The sequence below is a fragment of the Lepidochelys kempii genome, chromosome 12 (genome assembly GCF_965140285.1).
Source record: "Lepidochelys kempii isolate rLepKem1 chromosome 12, rLepKem1.hap1, whole genome shotgun sequence".
NCBI lineage: Eukaryota > Metazoa > Chordata > Testudines > Cheloniidae > Lepidochelys > Lepidochelys kempii.
This window is the reverse complement of record NC_136391.1, coordinates 44,075,461-44,102,747: the sequence shown is the minus strand read 5'-3', so window position 1 is coordinate 44,102,747 and position 27,287 is coordinate 44,075,461. Positions and strand designations below refer to the sequence as shown.

The 27,287-nt window shown below is 43.9% G+C and overlaps 1 protein-coding gene and 1 long non-coding RNA gene across 16 annotated transcripts in view; one reads left to right on the top strand and one right to left on the bottom strand.

The window, feature by feature from the left end:
- The window catches only part of ADAT1 (adenosine deaminase tRNA specific 1), a 95,471-nt gene that overhangs the window by 19,427 nt on the left and 48,757 nt on the right, over positions 1 to 27,287 (bottom strand). For 6 of the 15 annotated variants that reach the window (XM_073308392.1, XM_073308399.1, XM_073308402.1 and 3 more), the window contains one exon: positions 7,438 to 7,524. In XM_073308392.1, coding sequence (XP_073164493.1) covers positions 7,438 to 7,524 — 87 coding nt within the window. The other 9 variants (XM_073308394.1, XM_073308400.2, XM_073308395.2 and 6 more) reach the window with 5 other exon arrangements.
- LOC140896491 (uncharacterized) lies at positions 20,954 to 27,123 on the top strand. The gene is made up of 3 exons (XR_012154562.1): positions 20,954 to 21,155; positions 21,583 to 21,717; positions 26,188 to 27,123. It is a non-coding gene; the product is annotated as an uncharacterized LOC140896491 (long non-coding RNA).

Below are 27,287 nucleotides of genomic sequence, written 5' to 3'. Positions count from 1 at the left end.
GAATGAAAGAGGCGCAGCAGGGCAACATAACTTTGCTTAACATGCTACTGAGATGATGCCTGTCCCACAGGCACTAGCCATGGCCAATGCATTATAAAATGAGTGGACCATGCCACAGCATGCACATGCAGAACTGCATTCAGGCATTTACAACTTAGCTTTCACATACTTCATTGCTATCCACTTTATGTTTCGTTAAATAAACCCCAAATGATTGCAATTAGTGTCTTACTGGGGACATTACCAATGAAAGACACACTGGAGCTCTGCCCTTCAGAACACATGGAAGATTATGGGTACTAACCTTCAGCACTGAGCTGCAGGCATAGAAGAGCCCTGATAGTGGTCAGCTAGCACATGGGGAAAGCAGACTTCAGGAGACACCACAGGTCAAAGAAGGGCTCTGGACACTGCCTCACCCCCCTTACCTCTCACCCTAACAGCTCCGATTACAACACATGGAAGCCAAGGCAACATAAAAAGTGCAGTATGGCTGATTTAGGGCATATCTACACTGCACACTCCTTATGGCAGGGTGCAGAGCACATACACCACACACACACCCCCACAGTTCAGGTGTATGTAGCTGTGTAGGGGTGAGGTGCTGCTTCAGCAAGTAAAGAGACACCTGAACCCCTAGGGCACGTACCTTACATGGCTCTCTAGATGTGCAAGCAGATCCACCCACCTACATTGCTATTTTTAGGTGTCTTCCAGGAAGCAGCAACATGTCCCTCCAGCTCCCAGTTGGCTCTGAGCACTGCCCCTGCCTGCAGTCACCACCCCACCCCAGCTTCCAGTGGTCGTGGTTTCTGGCCAATGGGAGCTGCAGAGCCAGCACACAGGGCAGGGGCAGCGTGTGGAGTCCCCCGGCCGTCTCTCCGCTTAGGAGCCAGAGGGACATGTTGCTTCTTCCTGAGAGCCGCACGAAGCTGAAAGCCTGCCAGCCCCAGAGCAACTGGAATTTTAACGGTCCAGTCAGCACTGCTGCCAGGGTCCCTTTTCCTGCCACAGGTGTTCTGGTTGAAAACTGGACACCAGGCAAACGTAGTGTAGTGTCCCACTGCTTCCCTGGTGCTGGAGCCTTTCGCCGCCACAGGGAGCTGCCAGAGCCTTTTCCTACCACAGGGAAAGGCTCTGGCAGGGGGGCAGCAGCGGTGAAAGGCTCGCGCAGCTCCCTGCTTCCAGAGCCTTTCCCTGTTTCCTCCTCACTGTCAGAGCCTTTCACGGTCACATGTAGCTACATGCTGCAGGGTGGACACAGTCTACTTTTCACTGCGGTATGTAGCTATGCACACCCTATGCACCACTGCCAGGAGTGTGCAGCACAGACATATCCTGAGTTTTCTCTCCCTATTCCTCCAGCACAGAGGTGGGCAAACTACGGCCCGTGGGACCATCCTGCCTGCCCGTTGAGCTCCCGGCCGGGGAGGCTAGCCCCCTCCCCCGCAGCCACGCCACCGCTTGCACCCGCCCACCTCCCAGGCTTTCCAATAAGCCTGTCCTGCTGCTCTGAGCGGCATGGTGTGTGTGTGGGGGGGTGGATTAGATAAGGGACAGGAGGTCCCGGGGGGCAGTCAGGGGACGGAGAGGGGTTGGATGGGGCGGAGGTTCGGGGTGGGGAGGTCAGGAGACAGGGCGTTGGATAAGGAGTGGAGTCCTGGGGGCACAGTTAGGGATGGGGGTCCTGGGAGGGGGCAGTCAGGGGACAAGGAGCGGGGGGGAGGTTGGATGCGCCGGGGGTTCTGGGGGAGGAAGTCAGGGGCGGGAAGTGGGAGGGAGAGGATAGGGGGGCAGGGTGCCAGGCTGTTTGCAGAGGCACAGCCTTCCCTACCTGGCCCTCCATACTGTTTCGCAACCCCGATATGGCCCTCGGGCCAAAAAATTTGCCCACCCCTGCTCCAGCACATGCTACTGTCAACTAGCACAGCACACCAGCATCGCCTACTCCAAGATCCCAGCCACTAGGGAGCAACAACTGTGATGTGAAGAGAGTTCTGATTACACTTAATGGGTTGTCACAGACTCATCTCTTTGGCCAGAGACTCCCCTGCACTTGCATTCACACTCCTGTATTTAAGGGGCTGTTAGTAAATTTAGGTCTCCTCATTGTTTGTGTAAATCAGTGTTATACGAGAAACGCTCACATGATCAGCAGGCAAGAAAAGAGATGATTTATTCTCCTGTAGCCCCAGGCAAATCTCTGAAAAAATCTGACACATTGGCATGTGCATGTATTCAACCCTACTCTTCTCCACAGCACAAAAGCCACACCTTTGATCCATTATTCAGTTTCAAACTTTACTTTCAAGTCTTCATCCATACTTGAGATCACATATCTAGTTAGTAAAGGTAACTGTGTTAACAATGTATCAGGACAAAGTACCACAAGGACATTCTGATTAAAAAATTAGAAGTATAATAAATGAACGCATACGTAAGTGGATTCAAAACTGGCTGATAGACCTTCAAAACGTAATTGTTAATGGGGAATTGCCCTCAAATTGGGGTGCATCCAATAGAGTCCCCAAAGGATCTGGTTTTGGGCCTGTTTATCTAATATCTTTATCAATGCTCTGGAAGAAAATATAAAATCATTCCTAGTACAGGTGATAGACTGCTGAAGCAATAAATAATGATGAAGACAGAGCAGTCATACAGAATGATCTCGACTGTTTGGTAACACAGACTTATTCAAACAAAATTCTTTTTAACACAGTGAAATGCAAGGTCATGAATCTAGGAACAAGAAATACAGGCCACACCTACAGAACAATACTCGGGGGGAACAATGCTCTGGAAAGAAGTGACAGTGTGAGAGTGCAGGGATACTACGCTTGTTAACTTCAGCTAAGCTTCTCTCTCCTCTTGCATTTGTGCTTATGTTTAACTGAAAGTTTACAAGCAAGTTTTCATAAATATAAAGGGAAGGGTAAACCCCTTTAAAATCCCTCCTGGCCAGAGGAAAAATCCTCTCACCTGTAAAGGATTAAGAAGCTAAAGGTAACCTCGCTGGCACCTGACCAAAATGTCTAATGAGGAGACAAGATACTTTCAAAAGCTGGGAGGAGGGAGAAAAACAAAGGATCTGTGTCTGTCCGTATGATGCTTGGAGTCTTAGAACTTAGTAAGTAATCTAGCTAGGTATGAGTTAGATTATGATTTCTTTAAATGGCTGAGAAAATAGCTGTGCTGAATAGAATGAATATTCCTGTCTGTGTGTCTTTTTTGTAACTTAAGGTTTTGCCTAGAGGGATTCTCTGTGTTTTGAATCTAATTACCCTGTAAGGTATTCACCATCCTGATTTTACAGAGGTGATTCTTTTTTTACTTCTATTAAAAGTCTTCTTGTAAGGAACCTGAATGCTTTTTCATTGTTCTAAGATCCAAGGGTTTGGGTCTGTGGTCACCTATGCAAATTGGTGAAGATTTTTACCAAACCTTCCCCAGGAAGTGGAGTGCAAGGGTTGGGAGGATTTTGGGGGGAAAGACGTTTTCTAACAATGTTCCTAACATTTCTTCAGGAACCCAGATAAAGTTTGGTGGTAGCGGTGGAAGTCCAAGGGTAAAATAGTTCGTACCTTGGGGAAGTTTTAACTTAAGCTGGTAAAAGTAAGCTTAGGGGGTTTTCATGCAGGGCCCCACATCTGTACCCTACAGTTCAGAATGGGGAAGGAACCTTGACACAAGTCTTGAAAAATTTACTCAGGCCTATTACCCAGAGAACTAAGCCTACCAGCCATAATGAAAGAAACCTATGCTGCCCTATCCCCAAGGCCTCACGCCCTGCAATTTAAAGGAATTAGTAATCAGAGTCCCTGGAGCAAACAAGCTCTCCACAGGAGATGAGTTGCAATTAAATATAGTGTGCATAGAGATCCCCCAGGTGAGAGGCAGAGAGGGGAAGAAAAAGGAAAGTACAGTTGAAGAGGTAGGTGAACCAGGATGGCATGGAGTCCCAAAGACCAAGGCAGCAATGCTGTTAGGGAGGAGGGACTGATCAATCATCATAAGTAGCAGAAAGACCTGGGAACAGACAAGGGACCCATGGACTTAACCCAGAGGAGGCAGTTAGTGACTCTGGAAAAAAATGTGTCAATGGAGTAATGGGGGTAGATTGCAAGGGATCAAGAAGGGAATCAGAGAAATGAAGGCAGGAACTTAGGAGGCAAAGTGGGGAGGAGGAAGAGAAGATGGACTGATGGCTATAAGAAAGTGGAGTCTAGGGAGCGTAAGGTAGGAGATACCAGGATGCACTTGAACGCAGAAGAAAAGGAGTTGGTGAGGCAGGCAGGCAGACAAGGGATTGGGGAGAAAGGCAGCTAAACAAATGAGAGTCAGCAGGGATGGTTTGACAGCTTGGAAATCAATAGAAAAATTCCACTCTGAATCAGAGCCCAGAGTGAAGGAAGAGAATATGTTGTGAAGAGTGGCACGAAGTGGAGGGGGAACAGTGGTTTGAAGTTACCCGCTATAGTGTTTGGTCAGTAGCAGGAAAGCAGCAGGGCAGGCTGAGTGGAGAGCTAGGTCCCCCTGCTGTACACACTAAGCTTGTGTAGCCTGTATCAGAGACACTCGTATCTGTGTGTCTGCTGAACTGTGCCACAAGGAAAAGTCCAGAGACAGAAAATGATAAAAGGACAAAAATGCCACAGGAAATTACAAAACCACAGGAATCCTGAAAAGGCTTGAGGTGAAAGAGTGTTATGTAAGCAGCACATGGCCAGCCTTCCAATCACGCAGCAGCATGTCCCTAATGCACCACACAAACCCAGCTCCTACCATCCCAGTTATGAAGAAGTCACGTTGGACAAACAACTGAAGTAGAGCTCCCCGTGCAATGCTGTGGCTTAAAGGACAAATCCTTGGATGTTTAAAACATGTACATATCCAGCAGAAGTGGGGAGGTGGTATTGCCTCTCTCTACTCGAATAACGTTCCACTTTTCTTGTCCACACTTCAAAAAGATGTTGAAAAACTGGAGAGGGCTCAGAGGGGGTACAAAAATGATTCAGGGTCTAAAAGAAATCCAAGTAAGAGATTTAAAGAGTTCAGTCTGTTCAGCTCATCAAATAGAAGGTTGAGGGGCAACTTGATCACAGTCGAGAAGTATCTACACGAGGAGAAGATTTTTCAGGGATCTTTAAGCCTTCTGACAAAAGCATAAATGAAATCCAATGGGGGGAGTTGAAAAATCCTAACTGGAAATAAGACCGTTTTTTCCAACAATTGGGATATTTAACCTTTGGAACAGATTAACTATGGATATGGTAGATTCACCATCACTTGGAATCTTGAAATCAAGATTAGATGTCTCTTTCTAACATATATGATGTAGAGTTCAACCAGAAGTTATGGGCTTGATGCAGCAGTGGTGGATGGAGTTCTATGGCCTGTGGTATTATATACAGGTCAGACTACAGGTCATACAGAATGGTCCCTTATGGCTTAAAAACCTATGCATTGCTTTCTTTAGTAACATAGTAACAAACTCTAATAGAGTTCTTTGAAGGGGTCAACAAACATGTGGATAAGGGGATCCAGTGGACATAGTGTACTTAGATTTCCAGAAAGCCTTTGATAAGGTCCCCCACCAAAGGCTCTTATGTAAATTAAGTTGTCATGGGATAAGAGGGAAGATCCTTTCATGGATTGAGAACTGGTTAAAAGACAGGGAACAAAGGGTAGGAATAAATGGTAAATTTTCAGAATGGAGAGGGGTAGCTAGTGGTGTTCCCAAGGGTCAGTCCTAGGACCAATCCTATTCAACCTATTCATAAATAATCTGGAGAAAGGGGTAAACAGTGAGGTGGCAAAGTTTGCAGATGATACTAAACTGCTCAAGATAGTTAAGACCAAAGCAGACTGCGAAGAACTTCAAAAATATCTCACAAAACTAAGTGACTGGCCAACAAAATGGCAAATGAAATTTAATGTGGATAAATGTAAAGTAATGCACATTGGAAAAAATAACCCCAGCTATACATACAGTATGATGGGGGCTAATTTAGCTACACCTAATCAGGAGAAAGATCTTGAAGTCATCGTGGATAGTTCTCTGAAGACATCCATGCAGTGTGCAGCGGCAGTCAAAAAAGCAAACGGGATGTTAGGAATCATTAAAAAAGGGATAGAGAATAAGACAGAGAATATCTTATTGCCCTTATATAAATCTATGGTACGCCCACATCCCCTCATCTCAAAAAAGATATACTAGCATTAGAAAAGGTTCAGAAAAGGGCAACTAAAATGATAAGGGGTTTGGAATGGATCACATATGAGGACAGATTAAAGAGGCTAGGACTTTTCAGCTTGTAAGAGGAGACTAAGGGGGGATATGATAGAGGTATATAAAATCATAAGTGGTGTGGAGAAAGTGAATAAGGAAAAGTTTTTTACTAGTTCCCATAATATAAGAACTAGGAACCATCAAATGAAATTAATGGGTAGCAGGTTTAAAACAAATAAAAGGAAGTTTGTCTTCACTCAGCCCACAGTCAACCTGTGGAACTCCTTGCCTGAGGCGGTTGTGAAGGCTAGGACTATAATAGGTTTAAAAGAGAACTAGATAAATTCATGGAGGTTAAGTCCATTAATGGCTATCAGCCAGGATTGGTAAGGAATGGTGTCCCTAGACTCTGTCAGAGGGTGGAGATGGATGGCAGGAGAGAGATCACTGATCATTACCCATTAGGTTCACTCCCTCTGGGGCACCTGGCATTGGCCACTGTCGATAGACAGGATACTGGGCTGGATGGACCTTTGGTCTTGCCCAGTATGGCCATTCTTATGTTCTTATAATGAAATTGCCACTAAGTAAGAGTTTCTGCTTTTATTAAAAGTCTCTATGCATAAAACAGATACAGCCCATGAAGCAGACATGCAAGCTGTTCACACTGGCCCCCACTCCCCATGGGCCTTCTCTGTGACCTGAAGGGAAAAGCGTTTAGCTCTTGGACTTCTCTCTACTGACACTAGTGCCTTTACTGGCAATTAGTAACAGCTACAACAGTGGTTTTTGTGATGTGGACACCTGTGCACTAGGAAATGCACTGAGACCCACCTAATTATTTCACAGATACTAAACAGTGGCTAATTATCACCACTGGTTTCTGTCTGTGCCAACACTAGCTGGATTTTAACCCAATTATTTCTCATCCTTGCTCACCTGAACTAGCAAGTCCCCCAAAAACTTTTTCATATCCTGGTCTCACTTGAATACAAGAGGTACCATTACTGCTAACTTACCAACTGGGTAAGAAAGCACATACTGCACTTGCCAATATCCAAATGTTGTAGCCTTAAAAAGCCAAATTGTAATGCTGATCCCAGCAGTAATCAAATTCCCTTATATTGGCAGCCTCTGGTTTCATTAGAGCCACTCTTGGAATCTGTTGAGATTCTCCTTATAACCAATCAGAAAGAGTAATTTCTCACCTGAGAGATTCTGGCAGATCCTCCTGTGAAATACTAGCCACCAGCCTTTGGAATACATGGAAAAGTTCCACCTTACAGATCCGGGACCTAAGAAGAAGAAGAAACTCAATTCAAATCATCAGCCATAGAACAATTAAAACAGCAGTTTTGCTGTAGACACCTGTCTCATTAGGCCTACAGCAATGATGGATAATTTGCTCCTTCCCTCAATTATAAATGCTTTGCCTAGGATAATTTTACAAACAACTAGCCACCTCCCAGAGTCTTGTACATCTAGAACTGCTCTCAGGGGGAAGAAGAGGATTCCACAAGAAAGGAGCTTTTAAACAAATGCACTTTTGTTTGTTTGTAAAACCTTGAATAGTTTTACAGATGAGGTTGATATGTTGGAGAAAATGGTCCCCTACTTCTACGCCTTGTGGAGGTGACAGTAACTAACTTCACTTACTAGAAAAGTCTGGTTAGTTATAAACACTATCTTCTATGAATTTTTTTAGGGCATTTACAAAGTTACTCCCTGTTCAAATGGTGGTAATTTTATAAATATTTAGAAAGAGGCCATAATGATAAAATACAACTACAATTAGCAGTTCTGTAGGTTTCTGAGATAATTTAGAGTTGGTTTTCTAATTATAGATTTAAATTTTCAAATAATGAGTTTGCTAGAGAAGAAGTGAAAGGAGCGAAATGAGGAGAAAGGAAGGGTCATGGAAAGCCAAAAGGGAGAGGTAGTCATTCATACAATCACCTTAGAACAGCCATATGCCAGTATACCCTGTCAAAGACAACAGTGGGATACAAAATTCTGATTCACATTTCTATAGTATCAGGAGCATTTTCTGGCTGCGTTCAGCAGTGTCATGGGAATCTGGAATGGTATGCTTACTTTTACAATTCACATGAGAACAACCCAGACAAAGACCCTTTATTAATTTCTTGAAGGATGTAAAGGGATCCGAAACTATTTAACTTCTGCTGCTCCATCTGAGCTCCCCACTCTCCTGTCCCTTCACTTGATACTAAACTGGGAGGAGTGGTAGATACGCTGGAGGGGAGGGATAGGATACAGAAGGACCTAGACAAATTGGAAGATTGGGCCAAAAGGAATCTGATGAGGTTCAATAAGGATAAGTGCAGGGTCCTGCACTTAGGACGGAAGAACCCAATGCACAGCTACAGACTAAGGACCGAATGGCTAGGCAGCAGTTCTGCAGAAAAGGACCTAGGGGTGACAGTGGACGAGAAGCTGGATATGAGTCAGCAGTGTGCCCTTGTTGCCAAGAAGGCCAATGGCATTTTGGGATGTATAAGTAGGGGCATAGCGAGCAGATCGAGGGACGTGATCGTTCCCCTCTATTCGACATTGGTGAGGCCTCATCTGGAGTACTGTGTCCAGTTTTGGGCCCCACACTTCAAGAAGGATGTGGATAAATTGGAGAGAGTCCAGCGAAGGGCAACAAAAATGATTAGGGGACTGGAACACATGAGTTATGAGGAGAGGCTGATGGAGCTGGGATTGTTTAGCCTGCAGAAGAGAAGAATGAGGGGGGATTTGATAGCTGCTTTCAACTACCTGAAAGGGGGTTCCAAACAGGATGGCTCTAGACTGTTCTCAATGGTAGCAGATGACAGAACGAGGAGTAATGGTCTCAAGTTGCAGTGGGGGAGGTTTAGATTGGATATTAGGAAAAACTTTTTCACTAAGAGGGTGGTGAAACACTGGAATGTGTTACCTAGGGAGGTGGTAGAATCTCCTTCCTTAGAGGTTTTTAAGGTCAGGCTTGACAAAGCCCTGGCTGGGATGATTTAACTGGGAATTGGTCCTGCTTTGAGCAGGGGGTTGGACTAGATGACCTTCTGGGGTCCCTTCCAACCCTGATATTCTATGATTCTATGATTCTATGATTCTAAGTGATACATTGATAAAGAGCTACACTGTCCAAGAGGCAAGCTGTAAAGCTGTTCTAGCCAGTGCTATGTCAGACTACAGAGGGGACATTTCAATATCCCCACAGCATCCTGTACATGAGATTGTGCCCCTGCCAGCCCACATCCATCTCAGAGATGAGGGGCTCAGCACCAAACATCAAGCAAGAGAACAACCCACAAGACTTTGACAGAACTACCAACGATTACATTATTTATCATGAATAAAAACCCTCAGTAAGACAGATGGGGGGGGAAGGGGATAAAAATCCTGCGCTGCCTCACAGGGGTGCCAGGTAGACACACTCAGTACTGGCTGCGAGACACTCTGATGTTATGGTGGTGCAACATTGAAAGGCCCATGAGTAAATAAGGAAAGTGAGTGCCATTTGAAAATTATGATTTATAAGGAAGGCCTAGAAGGTGGAGTTTTTTAAATAGTTTGTTTCCTGACAATTTTTTAACCTTAGAAATAGCAGGAATATCCAGTCTTCTCTTTCCTGTTTTTGCCAGAAGACTTTTTGGAGACCTGGGTAAGTAGAATGGGGAATGCCTTCAGCCTTAAATGAATGCTTAGAATATTGAGCCTTTAACAAAGATATTTTATTCTGTTTGGTGGTTTGGTTAATTTTCATTAAGAAAAGCCAACCAAAAAAAAAAAACAACCCAGACTGTATAAAACTGCTTCCTCCTTCAGTTAATCAGGTTTTACTTCCTTGGTATCTGTTACGTTGTAATCCTAAATGCCATAAAGAGCCTAGTATATAATTTTAGTAATAACAGTCATCCATAAAGTCTTACAGGAAAAACAGTAGACAAGACATGAATTTCTAATGGAACAAACTAAGCCTTTACGTTGGAGCTTTAGTCACAAAGAAAGAAAAGAGTATACACCCCTTTGCAATCCACACTGGATTTTTTTTCCAAATGTGTTAAATTAGTGCAGATGAAAAGAGTCCTACTTAACAGATATAGCATGGAGTACAGAACAGATATAGCATGGAGCACAGCCTTGTAAGCTTCCCTCACACCATCCATCAGTTCACCCATTCAGGATGAGAGGTTAATTCAACCTCCATAGTCCATTCAGTTCTTGGCCTCTCTGCTCTGACTTTATTGCAATTATATAAAGTGCACTTTTCCACAGTTCTAGGAACAGGTATTATTATTTAACGTGTTTATTACGGCAGTGCCAAAGGGCCCGCCAAGAACAGAACTAGGCACTGTACAAACACAGAGCAGCAGACAGTCCCTGCGCTGAAGAACTTACAGTGTAACTAGACTAGACTGACAAAAGGTGGGGGGAGGCATAGAACACACCAACAGAGTGAGCAATGTGATGACACCAAACAGCATGATAGTTCCACCTTTAGGGAGGAGGAGGTGAAGAAGGCAGGTAAAGGGGCTACTTAAGAGGAGATAAGCTAAAGGGAAAGAAAAGGGAAGGGGGTGAGGGGGACAGGGCAGGGGGGAAGAGGGGAAGAGGGGCAGATGTGGAGTGACGATGAGGTGAGGAGACTGAGGGATGGATGGAACAAGCAGCCAATCAGCACAGAGCAGGAAGAGTCCAATGAAAACTCCAGAAAGATCTAAGAGTCCATATGTCTCTGGCTGGTTCCTCTCACTGTACAAACAAACAATTAGTATAAAATGCGCAAACAATTTACAAAAATACTTACAAACATCAAATAGGCTCATCTACATTAATTAATATTGTACCAAATACCACACTTCTAAGTTAAAACTATAAAGCTCTTCTTGGTCTTCCTGTTCCTAGAGAGGAGATGGAAACATTGTACAGTGGACTTTTAATAAAGGTAGAGAGCAATTCTAAGTCAAGGAGATTTTTCTCCTGGAAGCATGGCATCTTGTCTTAGTGTCTCCTTCAGAAAGACTAAATCTAGGACTCTCCTCCCCGGCACCTCATTCATTGCTGCTCAGTTCCCAGCCCATGGGAAAACAGACAGGCCATGCAAGGCACCAGTTAATGGATTGGTGATGTGGACAACGGACTACTGTACCAGAACATGGCGAAGACTGCCAACTATTTTCCCATTTATCTGCGGGGTGGGTCTTGCCTACATGCTCAGGGTCTAACTGATCACCATATTTGGGGTCAGGAAGGAATTTTCCTCCAGGTCAGATTGGCTGAGACCGTGGGGGCTTTTCGACTTCCCCAGCAGCCTGGGGCACGTGCAGGTTTAAACTAGCGTAAATGCTGAATTCTCTGTAACTTCAAGTCTTTAAACCATGATTTGAGGACTTCAGTAACTCGGTTAGAGATCTATTTCAGGCGTGGGGAAGGTTCTGTGGCCTGTGCTGTACAGAAGGTCAGATTAGATGATCACAATAGTCCCTTCTGATCTTAAAGTCTATGAGTCTTCTTTCAAACAGGCTACTGAACAAGCTACAACTTTTGGTTGTCACTCACCTGACCTGGAATTCAGCAACCCATAGGCAAAAGTCTCTATATCCCATCATCAATTCTGAGATATCACATCCCAACTTATCAGCATTTTCGATATGTCAATCCCCAGACACATTCATATTACAGAAACCAGCAGTCCTGTCCACAGTAGTGCAATTTTTCAAAAGTTTTTCAAAGACACATTATTAAGGGCACAAGAGCAAACTATCCCATTGTGTAAGAAAGACAGGAAGTATGGCAAGAGACCACCCTGGCTAAACCAGGACCTAAACCTCAAAAAGAGTCCTACAAAAAGTGGAAACTCAGTCAAATTACAAATGATTTATATAAACAAATAACACAAGTATGTAGGGACAAAATTAGAAAAACCAAGGCATGAAACGAGATCAAACTAGCTAGGAACATAAAAGGAAACAAGAAAACATTCTACAAATGCATTAGAAGCAAGAGGAAGATCAAGGACAGAGTAGGCCCATTACTCAATGATGGGGGAAAGACAATAACAGAAAATGTGGAAATGGCAGAGGTGCTTAATGACTTCTTTGTTTCAGTTTTCAGCAAGAAGGGTGGTGGCGACTGGATGTCTAAACATAGTGAATGCCAGTGAAAATGAGGTAGGATCAGAGTCTAAAATAGGGAAAGAACAAGTCAAAAATTACTTAGACAAATTAGAAGTCTTCAAATCACCAGGGCCTGAAGAAATGCATCTTAGACTACTCAAGGAGTTGACTGAGGAGATATCTGAGCCATTAGCAATTATCTTTGAAAAGTCATGGAAGATGGGAGACATTCCAGAAGACTAGAAAAGGGCAAATATAGTGCCTATCTATGAAAAGGAAAATAAGGACAACCCAGGGAATTACAGACCAGTCAGCTTAACTTCTGTACCTGAAAAGATAACAGAGCAAATAATTAAGTAATCAATTTGCAAACACCTAGAAGACAATAAGGTGATAAATAACAGTCAGCATGGATCTGTCAAGAACAAATAGCGTCAAACCAACCTGATAGCTTTCTTTGACACGGTAACAAGCCTTGTAGATAGGGGGGAAGCAGTAGATGTGGTATATCTTGACTTTAGTAAGTCTTTTGATACTGTCTCGCATGACCGTCTCATAAACAAACTAGGGAAATACAACCTAGATGGAGCTACTATAAGGTGGGTGCATAACCGGTTGGAAAATCGTTCCAAGAGAGTAGTTATCAGTGGTTCACAGTCATGCTGGAAAGGCATAACAAGCGGGGTCCCGCAGGAATTGGTTCACTGTCTGGTTCTGTTCAATATCTTCATCAATGATTTAGATAATGGCGTAGAGAATACACTTACAAAGTTTTTGGACGAGACCACGCTGGGAGGGGTTGCAAGTGCTTTGGAGGATAGGATTAAAATTCAAAATGATCTGGACAAACTGGAGAAATGGTCTGAAGTAAATAGGATGAAATTCAATAAGGACAAATGGAAAGTACTCCACTTAGGAAGGAACAATCAGTTGCACACATACAAAATAGGAAATGACTGCTTAGGAAGGAGTACTGTGGAAAGGGATCTGGGGGTCATAGTGGATCACAAGCTAAATATGAGGCAACAGTGTCACACTGTTGCAAAAAAAGCAAACATCATTCTGCAATGTTGTAGCGGGGTAGTCACCCTGCTCTGTCCCTGAAGGGGTTAAAACAGCCTTGGGAGAGGGCTGCCCTGGAGAGCGCTGCGGCTGGGGGAAGAGAAGTGAGAACAGCTGGGAGAAGCTGAGTAAGTAGCTGACCAAAGCTGTGGCCAGCTCAATCAGGGTCCAGATGGCCCTTATAAGAGGGCTGTGGGCCAGAAACAAGAGGAGTCTCACTCTGCCCTGGAGTAGGAAGGGCTAGCTGCCTGAGAATGAGGTGCCTGAAGCGGAGCAGTGCTGGGGAAAAGGACAAGAGGAGCTAGGGAGCTCCAGCCTGGTAAATCCTCAGGCTGCAGGGCCTTGGGGAAGGCCTACAAAGGTACTGGGGCTGCAGAGGGGCAGCCTGGGAATAGGCAGAGGCAGCTGGTCCTAACCCCTTGCCAATGATGAGTGGCCATTACAGACTGCAGTCTGCCCCAGTGAGCAGGAGCTAGATGATGATTGGCAGTAGCCACTGAGGCAAGGTGGGTTTAGAGGTTTGGGGGCTCTCCCGGGAGGCGAGACCCAGAGCGTGGGGGCACTGCCAGGGGGCAGGACACCAAGGTGAAGGGGCACCAGGGTCCGGGAGGGACACAGGGGGCGAGCAGCAGGCGAGAAACCAGCCTGCAGAGGGCGCTCCTTATGCTGGAGAGCTAATTCTTGAAAGCAGGAGGTGCCGCGCTGGTGAGTCGCCCCGCTACAGATGTATTCACAGGAGTACTGTAAGCAAGACACGAGAAGTAAATTCTTCCACTCTACTCTGCACTGATTAGGCCTCAACTGGAGTACTGTGTGCAGTTCTGGGTGCCACATTTCAGGAAACATGTGGACAAATTGGAGAAAGTCCAGAGAAGAGCAACAAAAATTATTAACAGGTTTCAGAGTAACAACCATGTTAGTCTGTATTCGCAAAAAGAAAAGGAGTACTTGTGGCACCTTAGAGACTAACCAATTTATTTGAGCATAAGCTTTCGTGAGCTACAGCTCACTTCATCGGATGCATACTGCGGAAACTGCAGAAGACATTATATACACAGAGACCATGAAACAATACCTCCTCCCACCCCACTCTCCTGCTGGTAATAGCTTATCTAAAGTGATCACTCTCCTTACAATGTGTACGATAATCAAGTTGGGCCATTTCCAGCACAAATCCAGGTTTTCTCACCCTCCGCCCCACACACAAACTCACTCTCCTGCTGGTAATAGCTCATCCAAACTGACCACTCTCCCTACAATGTGCATGATAATCAAGGTGGGACATTTCCAGCATAAATCCAAGTTTAACCAGAACGTCTGGGGGGGGGGGTAGGAAAAAACAAGGGGAAATAGGCTACCTTGCATAATGACTTAGCCACTCCCAGTCTCTATTTAAGCCTAAATTAATAGTATCCAATTTGCAAATGAATTCCAATTCAGCAGTTTCTCGCTGGAGTCTGGATTTGAAGTTTTTTTGTTTTAAGATAGCGACCTTTATGTCTGTAATTGCGTGACCAGAGAGATTGAAGTGTTCTCCGACTGGTTTATGAATGTTATAAAATTCTTGATATCTGATTTGTGTCCATTTATTTTTTTACGTAGGGTGAGAAAACCTGGATTTGTGCTGGAAATGGCCCACCTTGATTATCATACACATTGTAAGGAGAGTGATCACTTTAGATAAGCTATTACCAGCAGGAGAGTGGGGTGGGAGGAGGTATTGTTTCATGGTCTTCTATAATGTCTTCTGCAGTTTCCACAGTATGCATCCGATGAAGTGAGCTGTAGCTCATGAAAGCTTATGCTCAAATAAATTGGTTAGTCTCTAAGGTGCCACAAGTACTCCTTTTCTTTTTGCGAATACAGACTAACACAGCTGTTACTCTGAAACCTGTCATTATGCAAGGCACTGCATTTAGCCGTATGGAGTGGAAATCTATCAACTGCATGAAAAAACTTGTACAGATACAGACAGACATCATCTTCCTTTGCAAATGCAAACAGATGGACATCGTACCAAAAGTACTGAAGGTAAAAAATCCATTACAATCTACATACCACACAGACTATGCTGACAGCTTGTGCCACACGCTCTCAAAGAAACTGTGGAATCACCTGATCAACATCCTCTACAGCAAACAGGGAAAGATTAAAAATGAGCTCTCAGAACTGGATACTCTCATAAAAAAACAACCTTCCACACAAACTTCCTCGTGGCTGGAATTTACTAAAACTAGACAAGCTATTTACAACACACACTTTGCTTCTCTACAAAAGAAAAAGGACACTAAACTTTCTAAACTACTACATGCCACAAGGGGCCACAGCAATGGTTCCCTCAACCCACCCAGCAATATTGTTAACCTATCCAACTATACTCTTAGCCCAGCAGAAGCACTGTCCTATCTCGGGGCCTCTCCTTCTGCCCGTCCACCCCCACGAACATGATACAGTTCTGTGGTGACCCAGAATCCTATTTTCGACGTCTCCGACTCAAGGAATATTTCCAAAATACCTCTGAACAACATACTAATCCACAGAGGCCTCTCTACCAACATTACAAAAAAAAGGATTCTAGGTGGACTCCTCCTGAAGGTCAAAACAGCAGACTGGACTTCTACATAGAATGATTCCGCCGACATGCACGGGCTGAAATTAGGGAAAAGCAGCATCACTTGCCCCATAACCTCAGCTGTGCAGAACACAATGCCATCCCCAGCCTCAGAAACAACTCTGACATCATAATCAAAAAGGCTGACAAAGGAGGTGCTGTTGTCATCATGAATAGGTCGCAACATGAACAAGAGGCTGCTCGGCAGCTCTCCACACCACTTTCTACAAGCCATTACCCTCTGATCCCACTGAGAGTTACCAAAAGCAACTACAGCATTTGCTCAAGAAACTTCCTGAAAAAGCACAAGATCAAATCCGCACAGACACACTCCTGGAACCCCGACCTGGGATATTCTATCTACTAACTAAGATCCATAAACCTGGAAATCCTGGGCGCCCCATCATCTCAGGCATTGACACCCTGAAAGCAGGATTGTCTGGCTATGTAGACTCCCTCCTCAGGCCCTATGCTACCAGCACTCCCAGCTACCTTCGAGACACCACTGACTTCCTGAGGAAACCACAATCCATCGGTGATCTTCCTGATAACACCATCCCGGCCACTATGGATGTAGAAGCCCTCTACACCAACACTCCACACAAAGATGGACTACAAGCCGTCAAGAACACTATCCCCGATAATGTCACGGCTAACCTGGTGGCTGAACTTTGTGACTTTGTCCTTACCCATAACTATTTTACATTTGGGGACAATGTATACCTTCAGATCAGCGGCACTGCTATGGGTACCCGCATGGCCCCACAGTATGCCAACATTTTTATGGCTGACTAAGAACAATGCTTCTTCAGCTCTCGTTCCCTAATGCCCCTACTCTACTTCTGCTACACTGATGACATCTTCATCATCTGGACCCATGGAAAAGAAGCCCTTGAGGAATTCCACCATGATTTCAACAATTTCCATCCCACCATCAACCTCAGCCTGGTCCAGTCCACACAAGAGATCCACTTCCTGGACACTACAGTGCTAATAAGCGATGGTCACATAAACACCACCCTATACCGGAAACCTACTGACACTGTTCCTACCTACATGCCTCCAGCTTTTACCCTGACCACACCACACGATCCATTGTCTACAGCCAAGCTCAGCGATACAACCGCATTTGCTCCAACCCCTCAGACAGAGACAAACACCTACAAGATCTCTATCAAGCATTCTTACAACTACAATATCCACCTGCGGAAGTGAAGAAACAGATTGATAGAGCCAGAAGAGTTTCCAGAAGTCACCTACTACAGGACAGGCCTAACAAAGAAAATAACAGAACGCCACTAGCCGTCACCTTCAGCCCCCAACTAAAACCCCTCCAACGCATTATTAAGGATCTACAACCTATCCTGAAGGATGACCCAACACTCTCACAAATCTTGGGAGACAGGCCAGTCTTTGTCTACAGACAGCCCCCCAACCTGAAGCAAATACTCACCAACAACCACATATCACACAACAGAACCACTAACCCAGGAACCTATCCTTGCAACAAAGCCCGTTGCCAACTGTGCCCACATATCTATTCAGGGGACACCATCACAGGGCCTAATAACATCAGCCACACTATCAGAGGCTCGTTCACCTGCACATCTGCCAATGTGATATATGCCATCATGTGCCAGCAATGCCCCTGTGCCATGTACACTGGTCAAACTGGACAGTCTCTACGTAAAATAATAAATGGACACAAATCAGATGTCAAGAATTATAACATTTCATAAACCAGTCGGAAAACACTTCAATCTCTCTGGTCACGCAATTACAGACATGAAGGTCGCTATCTTAAAACAAAAAAACTTCAAATCCAGACTCCAGCGAGAAACTGCTGAATTGGAATTCATTTGCAAATCGGATACTATTAATTTAGGCTTAAATAGAGACTGGGAGTGGCTAAGTCATTATGCAAGGTAGCCTATTTCCCCTTGTTTTTTCCTAGCCCCTCCCCCCGACGTTCTGGTTAAACTTGGATTTATGCTGGAAATGTCCCACCTTGATTACCATACACATTGTAAGGAGAAAAGGAGTACTTGTGGCACCTTAGAGACTAACCAATTTATTTGAGCATAAGCCTTCGTGAGCTACAGCTCACTTCATCGGATGCATACTGTGGAAACTGCAGTTTCCAGAGTATGCATCCAGTGAAGTGAGCTGTAGCTCACGAAAGCTCATGCTCAAATAAATTGGTTAGTCTCTAAGGTGCCACAAGTACTCCTTTTCTTTTTTTAAAAATTATTAAAGGTCTAGAAAACATGACCTATGTGGGAAGATTGAAAAAAATTGGGTTTGTTTAGTCTGGAGAAGAGAAGACAGAGGGGACATAACAGTTTTCAAGTACATAAAAGGTTGTTACAAGTAGGAGGGAGAAAAATTGTGGTTCTTAACCTCTGAGGATAGGACAAGAAGCAACGGGCTTGAAATTTCAGCAGTTTAGGTTGGACATTAGAAAAAACTTCCTAACTGTCAGAGTGGTTAAGAACTGAAATAAATTGCCCAGGGAGGCTGTGGAATCTCCATCATTGGGGATTTTTAAGAGCAGGTTGAACAAACACCTGTCAGAAATGGTCTAGATAATACTTAGTCCTGCCTTGAGTGCAGGGGACTGGACTAGATGACCTCTCGAGGTCCCTTCCAGTTCTATGATTCTATAGGAAATTTCATAGGAAGTTTGTCATTCCAAACTGGACAGGACAAAACAGTAATTTCTTCTAAAAAGTGCAGCCTGGAGGACAGAGGTCAGCTTCTATTTTTGACATGTTAATGACCACAGAAGAGCAACTATCATGGGAAAAAGAAAGACAGAAGTGCTAGAAATAAACCACAAGTGTTCCAGCTTCCAATAAAGTGATTACACTTCACACAAAGCGGGCAGAAATAAGATTTGCAGCCTGCAAGGGAAAACACACATCTCAAACAAGTGCAACCACGGAAATCAATTACTCCAACAATAAAGGAAGCACTGGAACAATCCTCACTGAAAAGACGATGGCCACATGTGAAAATTTTATCAAATAACAGGCTCATCTCCTACCCAATAACCAGGATGGAGGCCCCTGCCTTCTGCTAGGCAGAGAATGACAATTTAGTCTACATCAACAAAAGATTCTGGTTTCATATAAAAATATCCCCCCTTGCTTTAATTATTAGAAAAATTTTATTAGGCAAAGGTAACAAACATCCCAGTGAAGGGGCTAAGCCTATAAAACACAGGCCCCGCCTATACTCTCTATCTTGTGCAGTAGGAACATGGTCTGGGATGGAACAAAAGTGGGGATTTCTTCCCCATCCCTTAACTCCTTCTCGATGCCCGCAGTCCCTACACACCACATTCTATGTCAAAAAGAAAGAGGGAGGAACATACACTGATAAGAATACACTCCCAAAGAGACATCACAAGCCCTTACTACCACCACACCTGGTCTGGTAACTTCCGATTCCTTTCTTTGTTGTTCCCTGCTTGAAGCCATTTGAGGTGACATCTAGAGGTTGCTCAGGGACAGCACTCCAGCTGATAGCTGGGGAAAAAAAAATCATGAACAAGTCAATTCTCAGCAGAAAATCAAAACTCTCAATACTGCAAAACAGAAGGGTTTGTGATGACAACATACCACTATCCAGACTAATTCAGGTAAACTTGAAAGATTACAATGCTAGTGGCATATTCATTTCAGTCTCATCAGGGATGAGTCTGGAGTTTCATAGGGAAACATTTCAATTAAACATTCCTTCCCTTCCCAATAACCCACTAGACTCCCAGGATAGACATTAAAATTAGAGATGGCAAAGACCAATCATGTATTCTAGGAGCAGATTTTCAAAGGTATATAAGAATCTAAAGATGCTGATAGGCACCTAGTGGGATTTTCAGAAGCACCTATTTACATCTTTAGACACCTAAATACCTTTAACATCTGGCCCTTAGTCTCTCTTCCCCACAAGGCAGGAGAGTTCCCTCCAATATATCCTGTCATGTTTTGGCCAAACACATTTTAAGTGTCCCAGACAACAAGGCTTCCCCTTGCTTTGCTAGAGATAATAGATTGTGAAATATTCCATCTCATGCCAAAGTTTTGCATACTAGTCAGCCTATATTCTTGCTGCTGTCTCCCCCCACCCCACCCCTATGCCACCCTAAATAATCCATCAACCTTTTTCCACACTTATACCTTTCAAATATCGGTAGACATATCCTTAAAAGTTATATCAGAAATTAGAGAACAAATAAAGGCTCAGTAGAAGAGCAGGGAAGAGCTGATATTTATCTATCCCTCTCTCCTATACTTTGTCTGTTTCTACTCATCTTAGATTGTAAAGTCTCTGGTGCCAGGATTATATATTCCTATAAGGGCTGAAAGTGCTTAGCACTGTGTGGGTACTATTGTAATATAAATACATAAATAATAATAATAAACACTAACAATAACATATCCAATTTATCATCGCATAAACTAGCTACAGCTCCTTTACCCTCTCCTTACAAATCTCTACAGCCTCATGATAAATTATTTTTGTTCATCTCTGAATTCCCTCTTTTTCGGTCGTCCTGGTAACATGGCACAGGTGCAGTTGTATCAAGCAGCATATGGAGAGCCCACTGCTGCTCAGCTCCATGATACAATGCCTCTGTGGGATCAGCTTAAAATTGCACTGTTTTTTTAGCCGCTGTATTGCACTGCAAAAAATTCGAGTCTGATTTGTAGTCCACTCCCACCTTGGGTCTCTTTCAGCATTATTGCTTCTAAGGTTCCTCTGTTCCACTGGTACCTGTGTTTCAGATTATCTTTTCCCAGATGAATCAGCTGCATTTTTCCAAGAGAAATCTCATTTTGTTATTTCCTACAAATGTTTCTAATCTCTCTCTATTGTAATTATTTTGAGCCCTTATCACCATAGTAGCTAAATATATTCCTCACTGGTATTTGCAATATCCTCCAATTTAGTGAATGTTATTAATATACTGTTTCTTTCCCATTCTATCCTACCAATGAAGTTGCTAAATAAGACCAGTCCTAACACAGAAATCTTTGGCAACCAAATGGCCAGAGGTGGTTCATACAGTGTAGGCGTGTCTTCAGCCCGTGAAGGACCTATTGCCACACCCAGAGTCTCTTTTCAGGTCAGTTTTATTTTCTAAACACAAGTAAAACACAAAACAGTTCCTCAGCCTATGCTGGGCTACAGCTCCCAGGGGATTTTCCCTTTGCTTATCTCAGTCCTTCCTGCTTCAGGCCCTTCTGCAGGATTATTCCTTGCTCTTTTAACTGACCACCACCTCCCTGGGCTTGCCCTTCCCCCCTAACTCCAAAAAGGTTCCCACTCCCTCCCCTCCCAGCAGACTCTCTGCTGATCTCCCACTTCCTTACTGACAACTTCTCTCTTTATAACCCCAGATGCTGCCCTGCCCTCTTAACTGGCAGCAGCACAGAAGCTAGCAAACAGAGCTGTAAATAGGGGAGTTTCAGGGGGAGTTTGTATTGTGGTGCTTGTTTGCGGTTTGTTTTTGCTGCTGGTGGTGGTGTTTTGATGTGGTTTGTGTTTCCCAGATTAACAGGATTTAGGTGGGAAAGCTATGACAGATACAGAGGCAGCAGTGGGAGTGACCCATGTAGTGGAAGACACAATGAGGATGACTGGATGTGGAAGCTGCAGTATGTACCTGATCCTGGAGGGGCTATCTGGTAAGAGTTTTGTTTGCATGAAATGCCATCTGATAGAGCTGATGGAGGAAAAGATCCAAGGATTGGAGATGTAGGTGGAAAGTCTGGTTGAGTTTAGAAGGGGGTTCAAGCAGATTATGGAGCAAAGGCCTGAGGTAGCTGAAGGGAAAAGCTTAGACTTGCAGATGGAAGCAGGACTGAGGAACTCTGAGAGGAGACTGCTGGGTGAGGAAAGTGGACAGTGGAAGCATGTGATCTTTAGTGGGATTCTGCCTGTTCCTAGAGAAGGGCAACAAAGGTGTGACAAGATTATGACTATCAACAGATGGCTTAGGCAGTGGTGCTAGAAGGAGGGCTTTGGCATGTATGGCCACTGGGAAGCATTCATGGACAGAGGACAGTTCTCTCGGGATGGACTTCATCTGAGTAGGGAAGGAAATAGACTTCTAGGATGGAGGCTGGCACAACTGATTAAGAGAGCTTTAAACTAGGAATTTGGGGGAGATGGTTGGGAGATGTCCAGGTAATCTCCACGCCGGATTTTAGCATTGAGAGGGAAGAAAACAAAGTAAGAAAGGATACAATCGTGGGTAGGAGAATGGACATAAGGAGCAAGGGCAGTGTGGATACCAGTCTAATAGGTCACACTGGCTGTAGAATGACCGGGCCTAATAGGGTACAGAATGTGAGTGAGGCCAAACAGCAAAAATTAAGATGTTTCTACACCAATGCGAGGAGCCGAGGTAACAAAATGGAGGAACTAGAGCTACTGGTGCAGGAAGGGAAACCAGCTATTCTCGGGAGAACAGAAACAGGGTGGAATAGTCGTCAGGACTGGAGTACGGGTATTGAGGGGTCTGTGCTGCTTAGGAAAGACAGAAATAAAGATAAAGGTGGTGGAGTAGCATTGTCTATCAATGAGGAGGTAGAATGTAAAGAAATAAAAAGCAATGAAATGGATATGACTGAGTCCGTCTGGGCAAAAATCACACTGGGGAAGAAAACTACTAGAGCCTCCCCTGGGATAGTGCTTGGGGTGTGCTATAGGCCGCCGGGATCTAATTTGGATATGGACAGAGCCCTCTTCAATTTTTTTAATGAAGTAAATAATAATGGAAACTGTGTGATCATGGGAGACTAACTTCCCAGATATAGACTGGAGGACGAGTGCTAGTAATAATAATAGGGCTCAGATTTTCCTAGATGTGATAGCTGATGGATTCCTTCATCAAGTAGTTGCTGAACCAACTAGAGGGGATACCATTTTAGATTTGGTTTTGGTGAGTAGTGAGGATTTCATAGAAGAAATGGCTGTAGGGGACAATCTTGGTTCAAGTGATCATGAGCTAATTCAGTTCAAACTGAATGGAAGGATAAACAAAAATAAATCTGTGACTAGGGTTTTTGATTTCAAAAGGACTGACTTTCAAAAATTAAGGAAATTAATTCGGGAAGTGGATTGGACTGAAGAATTTATGGATCTAAAGGCAGAGGAGGCTTGGGATTACTTTAAGTCAAAGCTGCAGAAGCTATTGGAAGCCTGCATCCCAAGAAAGGGGAAAAAATTCATAGGTAGGAGTTGTAGACCAAGCTGGATGAGCAAGCATCTCAGAGAGGAGATTAAGAAAAAGCAGAAAGCACACAGGGAGTGGAAGATGGAAGGGATCAGCAAGGAAAGCTACCTTATTGAGGTCAGAACATGTAGGGATAAAGTGAGACAGGCTAAAAGTCAAGTAGAGTTGGACCTTGCAAAGGGAATTAAAACCAATAGTAAAAGGTTCGATAGCCATATAAATAAGAAGAAAGCAAAGAAGGAAGAAGTGGGACTGCTAAACACTGAGGATGGAGTGGAGGTTAAGTATAATCTAGGCATGGCCCAATAGCTAAACAAATACTTTGCCTCAGGTCTTTAATAAGGCTAATGAGGATCTTAGGGATAATGGTAGCATGACAAATGGGAATGAGGATATGGAGGTAGATATTATAATATCTGAGGTAGAAGCGAAACTCGAATAGCTTAATGGGACTAAATCGGGGGGCCCAGATAATCTTCATCCAAGAATATTAAAGGAATTGGCACATGAAATTGCAAGCCCATTAGCAAGTATTTTTAATGAATCCGTAAACTCAGGAATTGTACCGTACAATTGGAGAATTGCTAACATAGTTCCTATTTTTAAGAAAGGAAAAAAAGGTGATCCGGGTAACTACAGGCCTGTTAGTTTGACATCTGTAGTATGCAAGGTCTTGGAAAAAATTTTGAAGGAGAAAGTAATTAAGGACATTGAGGTCAATGGTAAATGGAACAAGATACAACATGGTTTTACAAAAGGTAGATCATGCCAAACCAACCTGATCTCCTTCTTTGAAAAAGTAACAGATTTTTTAGACAAAGGAAACGCAGTGGATCTAATTTACCTAGATTTCAGTAAGGCGTTTGATACCGTGCCACATGGGGAATTATTAGTTAAATTGGAAAAGATGGGGATCAATATGAAAATTGAAAGGTGGATAAGGAATTGGTTAACAGGGAGACTACAACGGGTCATACTGAAAGGTGAACTGTCAGGCTGGAGGGAGGTTACCAGTGGAGTTCCTCAGGGATCAGTTTTGGGACCAATCTTATTTAATCTTTTTATTACTGACCTTGGCACAAAAAGTAGGAGTGTGCTAATAGTCTGTGGATGATACAAAGCTGGGAGGTATTGCCGATTCAGAGAGAGACCGGGATATCATACAGGAAGATCTGGATGACCTTGTAAACTGGAGTAACAGTAATAGGATGAAATTTAATAGTGAGAAGTGTAAGGTTATGCATTTAGGGATTAATAACAAGCATTTTAATTATAAGCTGGGGACACATCAATTAGACGTAACGGAGGAGGAGAAGGACCTTGGAGTATTGGTTGATCACAGGATGACTATGAGCTGCCAATATGACATGGCTGTGAAAAAAGCTAATGCGGTCTTGGGATGCATCAGGCGAGGTATTTCCAGTAGAGATAAGGAGGTTTTAGTACCATTATACAAGGTACTGGTGAGACCCCATCTGGAATACTGTGTGCAGTTCTGGTCTCCCATGTTTAAGAAGGATGAATTCAAACTGGAACAGGTACAGAGAAGGGCTACTAGGATGATCCAAGGAATGGAAAACCTGTCATGAAAAGAGACTCAAAGAGCTTGGCTTGTTTAGCCTAACCAAAAGAAGGTTGAGGGGAGATACGATTGCTCTCTATAAATATATCAGAGGGATAAATACTGGAGAGGGAGAGGAATTATTTAAGCTCAGTACCAATGTGGACACAAGAACAAATGGATATAAACTGGTCATCAGGAAGCTTAGACTTGAAATTAGATGAAGGTTTCTAATCATCAGAGTGAAGTTTTGGAATAGCCTTCCAAGGGAAGCAGTGGGGGCAAAAGACCTATCTGGCTTCAAGATTAAACTCGGTAAGTTTATGGAGGAGATGGTATGATGGGATAACATGATTTTGGCAATTAATTGATCTTTAAATATTCATGGTAAATAGGCCCAATGGCCTGTGATGGGATGTTAGATGGGGTGGGACCTGAGTTACTACAGAGAATTCTTTCCTGGGTATCTGGCTGGTGAATCTTGCCCATGTGCTCAGGGTTCAGCTGACCACCATATTTGGGGTCAGGAAGGAATTTTCCTCCAGGGCAGATTAGAAGAGGCCCTGGAGGTTTTTCGCCTTCCTCTGTAGCATGGGGCTCGGGTCACTTGTTGGAGGATTCTCTGCTCCTCGGAGTCTTTAAACCATGGTTTGAGGACTTCAATAGCTCAGACATAGGCGAGAGGTTTATTGCAGGAGTGGGTGGGTGAGATTCTGTGGCCTGCGTTGTACAGGAGGTCAGACTAGATGATCATAATCGTCCCTTCTGACCTTAATATCTATGAATCTATGAACTGGCCACACTGGGAGCACCTGGACCTGCTTAATTTAAGCACCCATCCAACCTGTGACATGACTATTATTTTGTGTACAATCCTTCCACCAGTTTTCCATTCATGTGTCAGTATTCCTAGGCACATCTCCATTAAACATTCCAAGTCAGTTTTCAGCTAAGCCAGAGAAGTACACAGTAGCATATGATACCTGTGTATGCCATAGATGCAGAGAAACTGCATATTACACATGTGGTGGTGACATCCATGTAATACTTTGCAAAGCCATGAGAATAAACTGTGAAACCATGCAATGACCTGCTTAACTCACTCACTGCCACTGAAGGCATACATCCCAGACTCATACCAATTAAACTTTTACATCATACTATTTTGTATTCTCTCACTATATATAGGAATCTCTAGCTGGTGTGGGTCTGATCCAGTATGGCAACTCCTGCATTCCTACACCAATGAGAATGCATAACTAACTGAAACAAGGACATAGTCTTATTGATGTAACCCTTGTGCTTTCATTACCTTCCTATCTGCCTTCACTTATTATCCATTGTCTATATTCACAGAAAGAGGGATTCTAGGTGGACTCCTCCTGAAGGTCGAAACAGCAGACTGGACTTCTACATAGACTGCTTCCGCCGACGTGCACGTGCTGAAATTGTGGAAAAGCAGCATCACTTGCCCCATAACATCAGCCATGCGGAACACAATGCCATCCACAGCCTCAGAAACAACTCTGACATCATAATCAAAAAGGCTGACAAAGGAGGTGCTGTTGTCATCATGAATAGGTCGGAATATGAACAAGAGGCTGCTCGGTAGCTCTCCAACACAAGTTTCTACAAGCCATTACCCTATGATCCCACTGAGAGTTACCAAAAGCAACTACAGCATTTGCTCAAGAAACTTCCTGAAAAAGCACAAGATCAAATCCGCACAGACACACCCCTGGAACCCTGACCTGGGATATTCTATCTACTACCCAAGATCCATAAACCTGGCAATCCTGGGCGCCCCATCATCTCAGGCATTGACACCCTGACAGAAGGATTGTCTGGCTATGTAGACTCCCTCCTCAGGCCCTATGCTACCAGCACTCCCAGCTACCTTCGAGACACCACTAACTTCCTGAGGAAACTTCAATCCATCGGTGATCTTCCTGATAACACCATCCTGGCCACTATGGATGTAGAAGCCCTCTACACCAACATTCCACACAAAGATGGACTACAAGCCATCAAGAACACTATCCCCGATAATGTCACGGCTAACCTGGTGGCTGAACTTTGTGACTTTGTCCTTACCCATAACTATTTTACATTTGGGGACAATGTATACCTTCAGATCAGCGGCACTGCTATGGGTACCCGCATGGCCCCACAGTAAGCCAACGTTTTTATGGCTGACTTAGAACAACACTTCCTCAGCTCTCGTCCCCTAAAGCCCCTACTCTACTTGCGCTATATTGATGACATCTTCATCATCTGGACCCATGGAAAAGAAGCCCTTGAGGAATTCCACCATGATTTCAACAATTTCCATCCCACCATCAACCTCAGCCTGGTCCAGTCCACACAAGAGATCCACTTCCTGGACACTACAGTGCTAATAAACAATGGTCACATAAACACCACCCTATACCGGAAACCTACTGACCGCTATTCCT